We start from the raw sequence: 18509 nt of genomic DNA, 5'->3' as shown, positions 1-18509 counted from the left end.
AGAAAAGAACTCTCTAAATAGAGGAAAAAAAGGAAAAATGTTCAAACATAGAAAAAGAATAATGAAGGCAATTATGTCCTATATGAAGTTAGGAGTCAGCTCAGTGATAATCAAATTATAAAAATTAAAAATTAAAACAAATAAAGGATAAAGTGGGAACCTCAAACCAACCACGAAAGAATCCCAATACATATAGAGTCGATATGGCTCTAGTCTATTAATGACCCAGTCTAAGGAGTTCGACATTATTATACTATACTTTTTTTATGGAAAAAAGAAAAGTCATAGCCACAACATGAATGTGATGAGCTAAACACATATTATGATAGTTTTTAAGATTTGTTCTACCTTTTAGTTCATTCATCACATCCTTGGAGATTATGCCAAGGTCATAGGAAGTATATACAAAGACCTTGACCAAATAATCTTGTTATACAAGACTCTTTTCTTTGTCATCGCTTGCCCCGATGGAGGTACCTCTTTTTTCTTGTCCTTCTTCAAAACTTTTATCGTTAGAATCTTTACCACCAGAAGACTCTGCTCCTGAGTAGGAGTAGGATTCCAAGGTTGAACTGGGACTAGGAGTTACTAAACTTTGGGGAAAGAAAGATGAGGTGAAGAAAGACAAGGTAGAAACCCCTCATAAGAAAAAGAGATCTCAATAAAAATTGAGTCAGGTAGAATGAAAGTGACAATGGAAGCATTAATGGGGAGAAAAGTAGAGGTAGAAGAAAATTGATGAGATTAAACCCCAGAAGGAAGATCAATTGAAGATGAAGAAAGATTGACCATATAAGATGTGCTGATTTGAGAGATAAAGAAAGGTGGTAGATTATGTAGATCGAAGTTAATATGAGCACAAAGTTCTTTCATACTCAAGACCCATTCTTTTCCTACCCTAGCATTTTTTTCATTTTGTCATTGCACTTCTTTAGACATCAGATTGAACTAGTAAGTTATCTTCTCATAATTATGGCCTTTAATAATTGGTGGAATCAAATCATTATCTTACGACCCGTATTGACCTCTTTTAGGTTCTATCCAGTAACTTCTAGCTTTTTCAAAACTCATATTATCGTGAGGACAGTGGGTGTTTGGTTTGGATCCCGGAGAATTGCCCTATATATTTCATATCGGCATGGAAACTCAAAGATGGGGAGCATCACTTCAATCCAATCGGCAATAATTTTGTTCAAGGTATTTTTTTATTTTGAATTATTCTAGACATGTTTAAAAAAATACAATTAGCAAAATTAACACTCCTCTCTAGCCATGATTTTGTAGCCCGTAATATAATTGTCTATATGTTTTTCTTTTTTAAGTTATAATTATTAATAGTTCATATCAATAATCAATAATAATAACTCTAAATCTGTTCAAAAAATAATAATAACTCTAATTGTCTATAGTTAATATCAATAATCCCTTATATTATTTACATTTTTCACTTTCAATTGACCTTCTATTTATTGACATTTAGCGAGTAACTATTGTATGATGCAATTGTAGACTTTAATTGGGTTGAAAAAATTTGGGTTGTATTTTGTATGGGCTCGAGTTTGATAGATGAATATGTTTTGTATAATAATGCGTTGGGCTTTCTATATGTTAATGAATTGTTAAAATTTATTATTCCCTTTGTTTTGAAATTATTATTCTTTATTAACTTTTTTTTTAAATTAAATCAAATTTGATCATTATGTTTAATAAAATTATAAAATCAAAAAGCTTTTAAAAATAAGATTTGTAAACTTTGAATTTCAAAAATTTCAAAACATACTATTAATTTAATATAATACTTAAAAAAAATGAAGGTCAAAGTTAGGTTAGTTTGATAAAAAAATGTCAATAAGGGACAATTATTTTGAGAGGGTATGAGTATAAAAGATGATGAAATATACAAAATTTAAACAGAAAACTTTTAGTTGTGGTAGTTTATTGCTATTTTTTTTAAAGGAATCTATTTATTATATATCATATTCTTTATGCTTTGGGCAGAGAGAAGAAGAGAAAAAAAAGGAGAAATGCAAGAAAAGAACGGAAAAAGAAAAGGGAAGCAAAAGAAAGATTTAAAACATAATTTTTATTTATTACTTGCAATAAAATAAAAACTAAAATCTTAAAAAACAATAATAATCAATAGAAACATAAAACTACATAAAAATAGAAAATTAAAATTAAAACAAAATCAAAATCAAAATCATTTCATTAAAAATTATAATTGTTATACTTTTATTATTCTTTTCTTTTGTTTTAGACGTTCTCACTAAAAAAAAATTTATAAATTTCAATAAATTAAAAAAATAATAAATTTGATTAAATAATTAATAAAAAAATATAATGCTCATAACCTAACACAAAAATCTAACAACAAAACATAATTGAAATATATGAAATATTAGATCTAAATATTTTTATAAAATATCATTTTATGAATTAATTTTTAATTATTTTTACATTATAGTAATAATCATATATATACTAAAAACAATGAAAATTTTTGTTGAAAAACAATTCACCCCGACATAGTCGAGTACTTTTTTTTAGTTAGTAACTTTAATTTTCTCCAATGTTATAAGCAATTATGAAGTCCATTTATTGAACCTTCTCCATTAATTTAATAATAAGATAATATAATACTGCCTCCATCTTATATTGTATCTCCTTGATTTAAAATAAATTAAAAACCAAAACTTTAATTTTAATGTATTTTATACCAAAGTTTACTTTTTATTAATAAATGTTCCAAGTTTTTAATGTGAAAAGATAAAAATCCATGAAAAATAAATTAAAAATATTTAAAAAGACTATTAAGTGTTAAAAAATTTTCAATATATTTTTTAAAATATTCAAAAAAGGACGGGTAAAAATAATAAGAGGAAGAAAGCATAATTAAAATTATTCCTTGATTAGTGAAATTTTCTTGAATAAATCAACTAGTTAATATATACCTAAAAACACCAAAGCTTCAATATAATGAAATTTAAATTAATGATTAAAGATCAAATTTATCACTATTTAATCTATCATCAAAATTTACTATAAATTTATGAACGAGTGTAATTTACATAATTCAAATCAGTCAAACATTAACAAAAAAATAGTTTATGAAATATTTATTTTAATAATATAAAAAGATCATTGATTATGGTTGGTATGAAGTTGACTTTTTTCTTTTCTTTTTTCTTGTTTTTGTTTAATATATTACTAAAGAACAATGTTTTTAAGTAAAAATGATTGGTTTCTAAATCATGTAGAATGCATTTGTTGATAAAATTGTATTTTAAAAGCATAAAATAATGTTTGGAATGAAATAAATAAGGAGAAATCGAATGCTATGTTTTAGAATGACAAAATTTGAAAGTTAAAGAGTAAGCATTCGAATACCCTAGTTGGGTATTTAATACCCACATTTTGGAAAGCAAACATTCGAATATCCTATGTTTGGCATTTCGAATATCCACACTTGAAGACTAAAATATAAGCATGTTGGAATTCTTTCGTTCCAAAAGTTGCATCAATTCATTTGACCGATGGTTTTACGTGGAAGTTGGTTTGAAACATCTTATGAGGTTTATAAATATTTCCCTAAACACAATTTTAACAACCCTACATCTTTTCATTCTTAAAGATCAAAAATAGTTTTATCTTCCTATGCTCTTTGTTGTTTTTTTTTTTTTTGGTTCGTGGTTTACATATGAGTTCAAGAAAAACATGAAATGCAATCCTTTTCTTCTTCAAGTTTAGGCGTTTTATCCTCGGTATTACGTCTCCAAGAATCCATTTGCATTGTAGTAGGGAGACTATTATCCTTAAGAAAATTTCTTGGAAGTGTCTTGCCCAAATATCAATTTCTTCTTCTCTAATTCTATATTTTTTGCATACTTTATTGATTTTGTTGCTATAACTATACCCAATATACAACAATTTAAGGATAATAAATCTCCTTCAATGGCAACATTATGTTCAAGTTCATGATCATGAAATGGAGAATATTTTATGGAAGGCTATTAAGAATGTTCTTGGTGTTGAACCAAAAATCATAAAGTTATTTTTTCAATAACTCTCTAACTTATTGTGGAAGTGATTGTGGAAGATTAAAATTGGTTTTCCCCCATGTTTTATTTCGACTATGACATAAAGTCATTTTATTCAAGATTTGTTCTACAAATCTTGAATTCAACATAAGTAAGTATGGTTCAAAAATAAAAAAGCAAGCGTTTAGTGTCCTAAAGAGTTTAATGTTCTGCTACATTAAGGTTAGTAATTTACTTATTATAATTAATTTATATGGTGATATGTTTAATTGCATGATTAATGGCTTTAGCATTTTCGTTTAAGATCATAAGCTAAAGGTTTTCAAAGAGAATATGGTTGATTGTCATCTATTGATTTTTTTTTATAGTAGTCATTGATTGATTTGAGTGCTAGTTTATATGTTGGTATACGATCAAGGGAAGTGAAAGAAAGAGATTCATGACCAAAATATTACTCATGAGATATTTTCAAAAGAAGTAATCAACTATGAAAATTGATTACTTAGAATATTTATTGTGAAAACTAAGTTTTGGAAATAAAATATCAAAAAGCAACAAGTTGCCTAATCATGGCAATTTATTGTTTTAGAGTAACATTTTAATTTTTGGTCTAAATATTTGTACGATGCTGAAATGTTATCAAAAGGTATTCTTTCATTTTTAAAGAGTTGTCAGTGGCAACTATTGAGTTTCAAAAGAATATGAACTCAATACAAAATGGTTGACAAAAAAAACTAAAGTGATATATCTCTTGATCAAAAATACCAAAGTCAATGACGGTGTTTATTCTTCTTTGAATAAAACTTCTAAATATGTTTGCCAATAATTAGAGGTATTGAGATTTACTTGGACATTTTATATATTCTTATAATGTTTTAAATATGATGAAAATTTGCTATGTGACTTTAGCATAATGACTATATTAAGATGATTGATTGATTGCAAGATTGTATTTAAATAAATTTGATTGAAGTTTATTCAAAAGATGGATATGTTTTGAAGACTTATTATTTGATTTTTTTTCATTTTACTGTGGCTAGGTGTTTGATCAAATGATCATATACAAGTAAAATGAAAGGAAAGCTTGAAAAGACAACCTAACGAGAAATGTGTTAGCAAGAATTATGTGAGAAATCACAACTAGATGAATTGGTGTGAAAATGAACACAAAAAACATTAACATCGATTATACACTTCATTTGAATACAAAGATATTAGAAATTTATTGATGAAATATACTTAACAATGATGTCATTAAAGTATGCTATAAATTGATTATGTGACATATTGTTTATGATTATTGCTTGTTTAATTATGTCATATTCATGTTTGAGATTAATACTCTTTTTTTGCATTATTATTTCTACCAATTATTTATGTGTTAAATAAATATATTATAAAATATTAAATAAATGATTATATAAATGTCACCTATCATACATGTGTCATACATGTCATTAAGGACAATTTATTAGGAAATCTTAGATTTTACAAATTATATAAAAATCTTACATTTTTTAAAATCAACAAAACACAGAAATCACCTATTTCTTTTAACTATCATTTTTTGCCAAAATCATTTACCTTTCCAATATTTAAAAATCTGTGAACTAAACACTCGTTAGGCTTAATATATGTACATCATTTTCTATGTATAATAAAGGCAAATCAGCGTTGATAGCTAAACCACTTCACTCTTCTCATTTAGATCTCTTTATACTAAATCTAGACTTGATAATTTGTATATTCATGTCATATAAAATATTAAAATTTATGTATTTATACCATATTTTACATGAAAATTATGTATCATAATTCATATCGATATAAAAAAATAAAATATATATTTTTTGTTTTTATTAAACTCATATATAGTTATTGATAAAATTTTAAACTGAGTCACTTCATGTCATTTTTTATATTGTATTCGTATCATATCACCAAATCGTATTTTAAATTACTAGATCTAGCTAGATCAATAAGTTCTCTCTTTCTTACTTTTTCTCTTTTTACAATCCGTTTGCGTTTTTCTTTTTTCATTGCCCTTTCATATATCCAAATTTTGATTGACGACTCGAGATTAACACTTGACGACAAGACTAGGCAATTTTCCTTTCCATTCCCATTCTTTCATTATTCTTTTTCTCTTTTGTTTTTTCATTTTTCTTCCTAGTTTTGTTCGTTTTTTATTTTTCAAAAGTTTTTAATTTTTAAAAACTAAAATATATTTCATTTGTTTTCTAATATGTCAATGAAATATTCTATTGGCATATATTTTGACTAATTTGGGTTTTAAATTAAAAGTGTTGTGTTAAAAATTTATCAATTAATTCAAAGATGATTAATTAATAAAATTTGATCAATAAACTAAAAAAATGGTAAACTGGACCGTTGATCCTTTATTTTATAATAAAAAATCTACATATGTCATCATGCCTTTCTTAATTTATTAATATTTAGATTTATGATTATATTCGTTAATGATATTTTTATCAATTTTGTTTTAGGTTGCAATCCAAGTCCTCTATTAGAAGATAACGTACAACCTTTACAACCTTTTCCAAAGGTATTGACTTTTCTTTCTTTTAATTATCTTTTTCAAGTCTCCTAAACAATACAAAACTAAAATTTTTACTTGGACTAATATCCAATTTGATCCTTAAATTATATTATTTTTGAAGATTTAATATCTATAAAAAATTTATGATTAAGTATATCAATTTTCATTCTCATACCATTTTTTTCCTTAAATACTAACTCTATTAATAATATGCTAATATAGCAATAAAACAACGAATAAGATCATAACACATAATACATTTTTCAGTGGTCGATTATATTTGTCACATCATCTTTTTTATTAATATCGTTAGTCAATATTATAAAGTGTTTGATGAAAATAAAATTAATATATTAAATCATGAAGTTTTTTATATAAATATTAAATTGTAAAAGTAATATAGTTCAAGAGTATAAATTGCATATTAATCTTTTATTATTATTATTTTTAATTTGGTTTTAACTTTAAAAAGTTTTCAATAGTTTTTATATTTTTTAATGAGTTAAGGTCTAAATATATACCATTTTATCTTTGCTAAAATAATCAAATTTATCATTCATTTTTGGATCAGTGCAATTATAACATTATGCTTTTAATTTGATAAAAAAAATAAAAATCTAACGGTGAAAAAAATATTTTAGAAGAAAACAAAACAACGATCTTCAAAGTAATAATTTTTACTATTAACTTTTAATTATTTTTAATTAAATTAAAATTATGATTGTCAAAATTTTTATTATATATAATATATTTATTGGTTGATTCAAAGCAAGCCAAAAGTTTTCTTATAGCTTTTTTTTTTTTGAAATAATAGTTTTTTAAGTACCAAAGAAAACATAAAATCTTACAAAAGCATAATAGGGGCCGCCTGACTATTAAAGTAAATATTGTTAGGACTGAAAATTTAGGTAAAAATATTAAACTTCAAGTCCTGTAGTTACAGACATTAAGTTCCCTGGTATTAAAATGAAAAAGGGAAGACTTTAACCAAAAGCTCCAATTTCAGTTTGCTCTATTATACATTGTCAATATATATTCTCTTAGAAGTTGCATGCAAAATGGTCAAAATGTTAAAGATGGTTACGGTATAAAAGGATATTCGACATTATCCATTCTAATTAAGTAGGATTAGAGTATTTTATAAAGGGCTTGAGTAGGATACATATAATAAGCTTAGGGCATTTGTTATCCAAATCTAATTATAAATAATGAATTTTTTAATATTTACAAATCATTTAGTAAAATGTTTAAATTATCTAAATATAAAATATCTTTTTAAATTTATTAATTTAATTTTATTAATAAAACATATAAAATAATTATATTTTATTTTATTATTGAATTCAAATTGTGTTAGGTTCTTCTAACAAGTACCAGTAGATTTTTAATTAAATAAATAGAATTATATTTTAATAGGGTATTACTAAATGGGTTCAGTATATCTTAAAATTAGCGGATACTTTATCTATTGTCATCCTTATAAAAAAATGTTAATTTAAAGATGTATTGCCTTTTTTCTTAAATGTGTTATTTTGGATTTTTTATTCTTTGTTGTAATTCATTATTATCTATATTAAAACAGGGTTTCAAATTAAATCGATTGGCTGCTTTGGCTGAGATATATGACATGTTAGAAGAGCTATGTTCTGAATATAAGCTTGAATTGGCTTTAACATGGACTTATAAGGCTAATATGAAAGGAATTAGGTTAGCTCCATTCAAGAAACGTAATCTACTCTTCCAAAGTACTTTTTGTTATTCGGACACTTGTGCGGGTCGAAAGTTTATTAGAACAAATGAAGTACTTCAACTTTTAGAAGGGCTTGCTGGGAAAGCACTTCAATCAAGTGAGCCCTTCCATTTTGAGCCAATTGTTGATGTTAAATGGTTTGATTTTGACGGTTGTGCTTCTACTACAATCTGCTTACAGAACCGTTATACTACTGATGATGTTTATGTAGTAGTATTCTTTTTGCCTGCGTTTCTGCCTGCGTCTAAAACAGAGCCTGCAAATGCAAAATCCTTGGCTCTTCATATCTTCAATGACTTGAAAAATATGAAGAAAAGGTTTGTAAAAGTAAGGGTTCAGGATACTGAAGTTGGGTTTATGGAAGAAGCTATTTCGAACATTCCGCAGGTGACAATGGCTATGACTTCATCTACCAATGATTTTATATACTCAAACACAAGGGGTGGTCGTGTAATGGAAATACAAGGGCTTAATGAGCAGGTACCAATCTTAATTGTATTTACATGACCTGATACTTATATTATTCTAGGCCTAGGGTCTAATGATAATAAAATTTGCTTTTAGGGGGGAGTGATTCCAAAATTCCACCCATCATTACCTATGCATGCTTCAACAACAGCTGGAACAGTTGTAGTATTGGAAACACCAGGGCCTCATGAACGGGTAATCTATTGTTCCTTTATCACTATATTCAAGGTTACAATTATAATAACTGCTCTTAATTTTTTTATAAAAATGTTGCATTAATTAACTTTTTTACACATCAATTATTTACTTTTTTACCTATAAATCAACCTTATTGTTCTAAAATATGGAAAGCTAATTGTTTAAAAATGACAATGACTGTAAATAATTTGTTTTTTTTTTTTTTTTCTCACTATGGATTTGTTCTCTTGGTTGCTTATTATGTTAGGAGAGTGGGAAACAAACTTCTTTTGGGCCAATTGCAAATAATGAGAATGAGATGGTAAAACCAAATGTAAATAACTTACCGATCCCAATTGCTGAAGGAAAAAAGCGAACATCTGATGTTTGGGACGAATTTAGCAAGAAGAAAGAAGGGGATGGGAAAGTACTTGCTATATGTGTACATTGTGATAGAAATTTTGATGGTTCAAGCAAGAAAGGAACTACTCACCTGAGAAATCACTTGAAAAGATGTAAAGAAAGAGCAGCCAAAGTTGGGAAAGATAATTTAAAAAATGATAGTGCTAGTGAAAGTAATTCTTCATTTGATCAAGATAGGAGTAGCATGGATGTCGCAAGAATGATTATTAAGCATCAGTACCCATTGAATATAGTTGAGCATGAATTTTTCGGCAATTTTTTGAAAAATTTGCAACCAATGTTCAAACTTCAATCACAAGATGCTCTATCATCTGACATAATTCATGTCTATAAAGAGGAAAAGCATAAACTCCTTCGATATTTTGATAAGCTATCATGTCGCTTTAATTTGATAATTAGTTTGTGGGCACATGATCTTGAAAGGATTGTGTATTGTTGTTATGTTGCACAATTTATTGATGACAATTGGGAATTGAAGAAGAAAATTCTTGCTTTGAAAAGTTTAGGGAATCAATTTGAGAAAATGACTTTGGTTGAAAATTTCAAAAAGTTTCTTGTGGATTGGAATTTTGACAAGAAAATTTGTTCCTTAATCATACATAATTCCTCTTCTTGTTTTGAGACAGCTGAAGAAATAAGAAAGAGCTGGCAGTGCTTTGTAGCTTCACATCCTTCAAGCACATTTTTTATCAGTAGTGATGAATGTGTTTGTGGTCTCCTTGGTAAGGATAACTCAGGTGAGAAGAATGTTGGAAAATCTATTGATGGTGCCATTAGAACTTCAAATGCATGTTTGCGGGATATTTTTGGCATCTACAAGAAACTGAGTCAATGGGATGGAAAAGGATATCCATTGATGAATGTGAAATCTGATAACAAGTGTTGGACATGTAGCTTGGTTTTGGCAATTGCAGCTGTTCTTGATCCGCGGTTTAAATTTAATTTTGTGGAGTTCTCCTACAATGCAATCTATGGCAATGATGCAGCCAGGATTCACTTGAGAATGATTCGTAATACTCTCACTAATATTTTTGATGAATATGCAAGCAATATGTCTAGTGGGACACTGTTCTTCGATGATACTAATTCATGGACATTGTTGAATGCTGAAGAAAATACAATGGAATCTTTCCATAGTTGGTACAATTCCAAAAGAAATACTGAAGCCTCATCAATGTCAGAGCTTGATAAGTATCTTTCTCAACCTATAATTATTTCTTCCAATCCAGAGTTTGATATACTTGGTTGGTGGTGTGAACAAGCTTCTCACTTTTCTATTCTTGCGAGGATGGCTCGAGATATCTTAGCAATACCTGTGTCATCTATTATATCAGGTTCCACTTTCAATGAAAAAGTTTTGATGGACAATCCAATATTCAGTGGATTAGATCCTCAGATCATAGAGGCGATGATATGCGGCAGGGATTGGTTAGAATCTCCTAAAGAAGGTACTACTGAATTAAGTTCTTATTATCATCTTATCTCCTATAGAAAATAAATAATAAAGTAAAGTAATATGGAAATAAGTTCTATTATTGAAAAACCCCTTTATAGATGTGAGTCAAAACTCTGCAGTTTTAGTTAACATGGAACCAAGCTATATATTGATGCAAACAGGAAACTTAGAAGACCAATACACTTTTAAAGAGGTATTAAAACTGTGAGTAAATTAGGCAAGATGAAGCTTCTAACTCACTCGACAGCTATAGTTGTGCTATCTTGTTGAACTTGTATTCTGCATCATTGCAACATGACGTTCTTTTTAACTTATTGTCATCAGATGACAGAGTAAATCTTGCACCAATGCAGAACAGGGTAAGTGCATATGGTATAATTGATCAATTGAATGTGTTTTGCTACATTATAGCCTTGAATTCTGAAAAATTGAGTTTCTTTTGTACATTTTCATTTGATAGGCTAAAAGGAAGATGGAGGAGAAAGAGACTTTTGTGATGAAAAGTTGCAAGAAGGGGACAACAATATGGACAGAAAAGGTTACATTCAATAATTCCCTTCACATTTTGTAACGCTATATGAGGAAAACTCAACCTAAAAGCTTAGGCTAGTACTATATTTCTAACATCTCATATGTATGCCTAAAAAAATTTCGTATTTTCAGAATTGATTTATTATTTAGGGGTTTTCAAAATTGTTTCGACTTTTGTAGGATGTTGAGGCATATTTGAGGTTTCCTTTCACGGAGAAAGAAAGAGAACATTTGAGCAAATGGCAAACTCATGCAATAAGTGGGTATGTATGATACATCATCTCAGTCTCAGTCATGATCATATGGCTTAATTAAGGGGTCATAATCATCATAATAATAATGAAATTTGTTGTATTTGTTTTAAAGAGAATCTGTTGGACAAGATAAGATATCGCTTAGTGCGTTAGCACCTTTGCTTAGGATTCCTCCACATGATGTTGATTCTACGAATGCACCAAATTACTATATTGAGGATACTGTAAGTATCCTTTCAAAATAGTACTTCTTTTTCGTTTTCTTTTTTTCTTTAAAAAAATTGCTTGAACTAATGCCTTTATTGCATCTGTCTTGCCCATATTTGAAGGTTGTGAATCAATTTTTTGTCTTACTTAAAAGAAGATATGAGAGATTCCCACATAAGTACATGAAGCACCATTCATTTGAATCTTATCTTGCTGTGAGTACCTTAATTTATTCAAAATCTTAATGAAGTTATATTTACACGTTAGTTGGCATGAGAATAACATTTCAACCATATATGATGAATCCAGACTTTCTTGATTGAGGGATCAAGGACTGAAGATGAAGTGTTAAGTTGGGTTAAAAAAGAGGACTTTAAAGGCGCGAGCAAGGTAATTTTTTTTTCCATGGGGTAATTAGTTGTTCCAGTTTCTTATGTGATATTATAACATAATCTAGTTAAGAAGCATTGTAACATTTTTTTTTTTGTCTGTCAATGCAGTTGTTTCTGCCAATATGTTTAAACAATCATTGGCTTCTTTTTTATGCTGACATTGATGATAAAAAATTGCTATGGTTCGATTCAATCGAAAATTCTCGAATGTCCAATAAGTTAGAGAAGGATAAAATCCAACAGTGGTTTGAAAAGTTTCTATTGCCATCATTGGGACATGATCGTGATTGGACATTTGATGTCCCCAAAGATATTCCTATGCAAAAGAAGTAAGCAAATATTCTATTCTAATTTGAGAGAAATAATGAAAATGAAGCTTTTGGTTTTCATTTTATGGTTTATAAAAGGTTCATCACCCATAGTTACTTACATAAACTTCGAATCTTTTCAGCGCTGTGGATTGTGCACTCTTTGTGATGAAATATGCAGACTGCCTCACACATGGCAATTATTTTCCTTTCACGCAAGACGACATGCCTCACTTTCGACATCGGACATTTCTTGATCTATGCCATGGAAGTATATGTTTGGGAGGGAGCCAAGGTTATTAACTCTTGCTTAAGGATTGGCATTTTAATGGGACATGTGTTTAATTTGCATGGTTAATTTTTTAAAATACAATTTAATGAGACATATCCTAATCTTTTTAATCCCGTTGATGTAGAAAAAACATTACAAATACAAATTAAGTTTGATTAATCCCAAAAAAAAGAAGTTTAATTTAACTGTCAACAAAATTCACAAAGTAAGTTAATAAATCTTATTAATTTGAATATTACTTGTTCAAAATACTTTGGAATATTTATCAAATTTAAGGAAATCAATTTTACTTATACTTTAGAAGAAACCTAATTTTTTATCCTGTGAAAATGAGAATAGATATTAATTTTTGGGATGTGTAAGAGAATGAGTATAATTTCAAATTTTTTATAGAATATAGGGACAAATAATATAGCAACCACTTTGTATCTATGCTCGTATCCTATTTATTTATATACATATATATATATAATAAATAGATTTTTTATTTTTGCAGGATTATTCGTATCTTTAGAGATGAATTTTTGTATTGATTAAATGGCTAGCTGGGCTTTAGTGAGGATTGTACTCATTATGTTTTGGCTAACCCTCCTAAAGGGAAAGATATCCTAGGAGTAGCAAGACCTAGAACCTCTAGAATTTAAGTGGTTTGACCACGCCTTTACACCAAAAAAATAGATTTTTTATTTAATCTTATAAATTTTTTATTTTAAATTAATTAGATCTAATATATTTTTATTTATAAAAAATTAGAATAAATGTGCAAGATAAAAAATTAAAAATAATTTTTTATTTTTTAATAAGTTATTAAGATTATCTATACCTATTAAATCTTTACAATAATAGTGATGTGATAAATTTAAAATATTAGTTCGGGAACAAAGATGAAGATAATATAAAAAATTATAGATAGAAATGGGATGACAATGTCTTATCTATTTCATACCTTATTGATATCCCTAATTAAGATAATAATAATAATAAACCTAGAGTAAGTAGGGTGCATGTAAACCACATGGCTTAACTTTGTTATTATCGCATTTGAGCATTTGGTTGATTGATGTATGATACTTTGCTCAAAAGAGTAAGCTTTGAATGTCCTTAGCTAGATGATCTAATTTGTTTAGAGTTACATACTCTTATCACTTACCTGAGATCATTTGCTGTCTCAGATAACAGAGCAAATCATGCACCACTGCAAAATAAGGTAGGTGCATATGATAAAAGGTGACCTGGATTAAATGTTTTACCTACACTATAACCAAGAATTTCGGAAGACTGAGTTGCCTTTATGCATTTTCATTTCATAGGCTAAAAGTAAAAGGAAGATGGACGAGAAAGACAGTACTTCTCTGGTTAAAATTTCGAAAAATTGGAATTCTGAAGAAACTAATAGTACTGGAGACAATGCCAAAGATTCCGACATAAATGGTAGTTTATGATACTTATTGTTATTATTATTATTATTATTTATCTAACTTGAAACTGACCTGTTGAAATACCAGATGGTGATCCATCTCTAGACAATTGGTTGGAGTTACAAAGCTCCACTTCTGAGTGCTGGTGAAGGAGCAGAGAGCATGGAAGCTTCAGTGTGCAGTCGGAACATGTTGGAAATGTCAAAATGAAGTAAGTCCAATTGTAATTTGTTTATTAGATCCTCTTATCTATTTTCTACAATTTTCTATGGCGAGTAAATAATTTATCTAAATCTTAGACCCAACCCTTTACCTAAAATCTTAATTTTTTAATTAAATAAATATTTTATTATCGTGTTATGGGCAGGCTTGTGTTCAGAATTCCAATCCCAGCCCTGCCTAATCTCCATCTTTCTTTGAGCAGGCCAGAAATGCATAAGGGGGTGAGAAGGCAATAAGGATGATTGTACTTACCTTTGATTTATTTTTATTTTTCATCTTGATTGGAATTTAGAAAGGATGCCAGGCAAAAACTTTGACATTTTGCTTTACTTTTGCGCTTGGAATCTCCCTCCAGTGTTCACAAACTGACGACCAAAGGAGCTCCCTTCTTCCTTTGTGTTGCTTTCATTTGCTGTCTTGCTTACATTTGCCCTTCACTCGGTTGCATTTTTTATCTGCCAAAAACATGCCAGAACTTCCATAGTGCTAGAAAAAGTTGCTCTGTTGGTAGCCGCAGCGGCATTTTGCCATGCCATTACATTTCCTTTTCCATTGAACCTAAAATTTGCTAAATGGACTCCATTTTTCTTTTCCTTGTTTGTTATAGTGATTTGAAAATTCTTGTGTGGAAACATTCCTCCGTGATTCAAGCAGAGCTAGCGCATATATAGTTGTTATGCTTGTACTCTATCAATATGCCACAGAAATGGATTCTTCCAAAAATCGGATTGTACTTTAGTTAATTTGGTACAAAAAATCTTTTGTTGTATCTTGATCATAATCACAAAAGCCAAATTCATGTGCCATATCACTCCAAGAGCGAATGCGAGTTCTGTCCAGCTGAACATACCATCTAGCCGCAGAGTCAGTAAGACTGTCCTGAAAAACATGCATCAAGAGTTTTTCATCATGAGTATAAGCTGCCATCTTCCTGCAATACATGGTGATGTAGGCTTTGGGGCACTTTGTACCGTCGTATTTTTCAAATTTCGGTATTTTAAACTTATGGGGAATAACCACATCAGGAACTAGGCAGAGCCCAGCAGCATCAACTGACCCATAAAAGCTAAATCCTTCCACAGCCCGTAGCCTTTGCTCTAGAATGCTAATCTTGGAGCTTTCCTGAACTTTCACTCTTATCTTTTCTTTCTCCTTCTCTTTTAAATCATCTAGATTAGGAATTGGTTCTACTGCCTTTTTAGTGAAGATAGGATTTACATAGCTGTTATACTGCCTTGGGTTGGAAGCTGATGGCATTCCAGGATATGTTGGATATGCGAAGTGTTGTGGTGGAACATCTTGAGTAGACTGAGCTTGAGGTGGGCCAAAACCTAGAGGATATAAAGGGTCAGCCACTTCTTGCAGCGAGGGAACTTGTTGGCTTGCATTTTCTTCAACTCTTTTTCCTTTATTCATGTTATTAAGAGCCTCCAGAATCTTGCTCAACTCACTTTCAATCTTCTCTTGTGCTTTTTCTATCTTTTCAAATCTATGAGAATTTTCCTGCTCCATTTGTCTTGCTCTGGATCTTGTGTTGTATCGATGGACAGGGTTCTCGCTAGATGGAGCTATCCTTGGACCTTGAGTACCATACTTATGATTAGAAATGTTATGCTATGCTTTATGTATGATGCTTTGATGTATGAATGAAATGCACATTTTCCTAAATGAAATCTAGTATGAAATGGATGCAAATGATTGTGTTAAAACATGATCATGAAAATAATGCATATGCATACAATCAGACAAACAACATAATTAGTTCCATGGATGAAATGAAAGTGATGCTGATGCATAATGTTACATATGATAATGAAAATGATACACAAAGTTAAACAATCAAAATGATTAGATAAACACCCTTTTTGTGTCTTAATTTCAGGTTATATATATCATTGGGTAGAAAGGGCTCTATCCTAGGCTTAGGCACTCTTAAGGTTCACTATATGCAGTTTTAAGGTCAAAGTCTAAAGGTGCTCAAATTGTTCCTTACATCCTTGTCCATCACAGACTAGTAAGGCACCCTAATCCTCACCCATTACAGGCTACAAGCAGAAAAGGTTCAATTTGAGTGGGAGTATTTCGCTAGCCATTGCAGAGGCATTAAACCTCACGAAAGCAATAGGTACTTTACTTCCTCCTAGAGGGACGGAGCTCGGGTATAGAGCTCATGTTATGCATATGCATATGAATGACATAATTAATAAAGTAAATAAACATGAATGAATAAAACATCTATACAAAAGGTTCAATTTTATTAGGCTTTTGGATAAACAGATTTATTTGCTGGCCTGACTCTCGGATTTCCTCAGCGGAGTCGCCAAGCTGTCATAATGTCTAAATCCGGGGATCTATCGCTAGACATTGACTTTTAGGGAGTCGCCACCAATCTTTTTTATCTAGGTGCGATTGGCCACCTAAGGAATCTATCCTTTCAGGGAACAACTAAGTTTAAGGGTTCCTAAAAGAATAGGTTCAGGTCTACTAATTAAAACAGGTTTCGGGAGTTTGATTACATGTGAGGAAGGTTATAGCACCCTCACAACGCCCATCAAAAGATGGTACCAGCTGAAATTTGTGTTATCCAATGAGCCTTAAAATTTTACCAAGTAATTAATTATTGAAAATTATTTTTAATTGACTACTTTTAGCAAAAAATTGAGAAAATCCCCTCACCTCAAGAGTATGCAAGAAGAACTACTGTTTTACTTGCAGACGCTCCGTCGTCGGATTATTTAAAAAAAAATCAAAATCAAAATCAAAATAAAAAGGAAGAAAAGAATGATTGTTCTTGTGAGGAAAAATTGATACTTTCAACTTTTCCCCAAAAATATTTTTTGGAAACTTTTATTTTCAAGGAAAATTGATACTTTCAACTTTTTCTCAAAAATTGATTTTTTTGAAAATTTATTTTTAAGGAAAATTGATACTTTCAACTTTTTCCCAAAATATTTTTTTCGAAACTTTGATTTTCAAGGAAAATTGATACATTCAACTTTTCCTCAAAAATCCTTTTCTGAAATTTTATTTTTAAGAAAAATTGATACTTTCAACTTTTCCCTAAAAACATTTTTTGGAAACTTTGATTTTTAAGGAAAATTGATACTTTCAACTTTTCCCCAAAAATATTTTTTTGGAAACTTTGATTTTCGAGAAAAATTGATACTTTCAACTTTTTCTTAAAAACCTTTTTTAAAAAATTTATTTTTAAGAAAAATTGATACTTTCAACTTTTCCTAAAAAATATTTTTTTTTGAAAATTTTTATTTTTTGCAAAAAAATAAAAATAAAATAAAAATAATACTCCTGAAAATAACTAACACAAAAAAAAATAAGTAAATAAATAAAATACAAAAAAAAAAAGATTATCTTGACTTGAGGAATTCGACGCGACTCCACTAGATTGTCCATAGCCTTCACCAATTTGACACGATCTCCCCCATTTTTCACGAAGGAAATAATGGCTTGAAATGTTGCTGAACATAACCATATACTCCCATTTGGTTGCCATACATTTGTTGAGGATACATAGGAGCCATTTGCTGTGGAAGTATGTCCATATACTCTGTTCTCAGAACTGGTTGAGGATGAAAACCAACAAACCGGTTTCCCTGAACAGCCTCGTTATTAATTGCTGACAAATGATCGGTTGTGATTGGCTGAATGTACATACCCACCACCTGATCACTTCTCATATGTTGAGGTCCTTGAGGTTGGCCATGTGTTACACTAACTTGAGTAACCATTGACTGAGGATATTGAGCACCCGCAATTAGGCTAGAGTCTGCTGCTTGTGCTTCCCATAGTGGTGGTGGTAGCAAGCCACTTCTCTGAGCACCATAGACAGGTGAAGAAGGCTGCTGTTGTAGAACCAATTGACCATTCCAGGCAGGACCTGTGCCTTGAGCATATGACTGCTCATATCGAGGTGATCCCGTGTTTGGTGTAGCTCCAGTCGCATGAAAGTTTTACTGCTACTGAGTAGGCTGTCGTCTCTGGTCTGTAAAATTCCCA

The 18509-nt window shown here is 29.7% G+C and overlaps 2 protein-coding genes and 1 long non-coding RNA gene across 4 annotated transcripts in view; all 3 read left to right on the top strand.

Moving 5' to 3' along the window:
- Positions 1-1098: 1098 nt before the first annotated feature.
- LOC149510924 (zinc finger BED domain-containing protein RICESLEEPER 2-like) overlaps positions 1099-18509 on the top strand; it is a 71314-nt gene continuing 53903 nt past the window's right edge. Inside the window, exon 1 of the mRNA XM_089756332.1 lies at positions 1099-1197. The gene's annotated coding sequence lies outside the window, so the exon portion shown is untranslated. The remainder of the gene's footprint in view (positions 1198-18509) is intronic.
- Positions 9000-12588, top strand: LOC111280115 (zinc finger BED domain-containing protein RICESLEEPER 2-like). The gene is made up of 8 exons (XM_089756051.1): positions 9000-10863; positions 11196-11230; positions 11332-11409; positions 11583-11665; positions 11769-11880; positions 11986-12078; positions 12173-12253; positions 12364-12588. Exons 1-8 carry the CDS (start codon positions 9312-9314, stop codon positions 12586-12588), a joined length of 2259 nt encoding a protein of 752 aa, XP_089612177.1. The 5' UTR covers positions 9000-9311.
- On the top strand, positions 12742-14824 carry LOC111279591 (uncharacterized). Of its 2 annotated transcripts, none has more exons than XR_016334638.1 (4): positions 12742-12858; positions 14166-14286; positions 14361-14484; positions 14641-14824. It is a non-coding gene; the product is annotated as an uncharacterized LOC111279591 (long non-coding RNA). The 2 variants fall into 2 exon arrangements; XR_016334639.1 differs by lacking the exon at positions 12742-12858 and adding an exon at positions 13962-14062.

The sequence above is a fragment of the Durio zibethinus genome, chromosome 27, assembly GCF_047325235.1.
Source record: "Durio zibethinus cultivar Kanyao isolate XHJ-2024 chromosome 27, ASM4732523v1, whole genome shotgun sequence".
Lineage (NCBI taxonomy): Eukaryota > Viridiplantae > Streptophyta > Magnoliopsida > Malvales > Malvaceae > Durio > Durio zibethinus.
The sequence above is the reverse complement of the archived record's forward strand: the minus strand, read 5'-3'. Positions and strand labels throughout refer to the sequence as shown.

What these genes read in the sequence shown, in the direction of transcription:
- LOC111280115 (XM_089756051.1), top strand. Translation starts at nt 9,312, where the DNA reads ATGGTAAAACCAAATGTAAATAACTTACCGATCCCAATTGCTGAAGGA. An exon ending in GTTAGAATCTCCTAAAGAAG is followed by an intron (nt 10,864 to 11,195) that starts GTACTACTGAAT and finishes TATTGTCATCAG; the next exon opens with ATGACAGAGTAAATCTTGCA. An exon ending in CAAACTCATGCAATAAGTGG is followed by an intron (nt 11,666 to 11,768) that starts GTATGTATGATA and finishes TTTGTTTTAAAG; the next exon opens with AGAATCTGTTGGACAAGATA.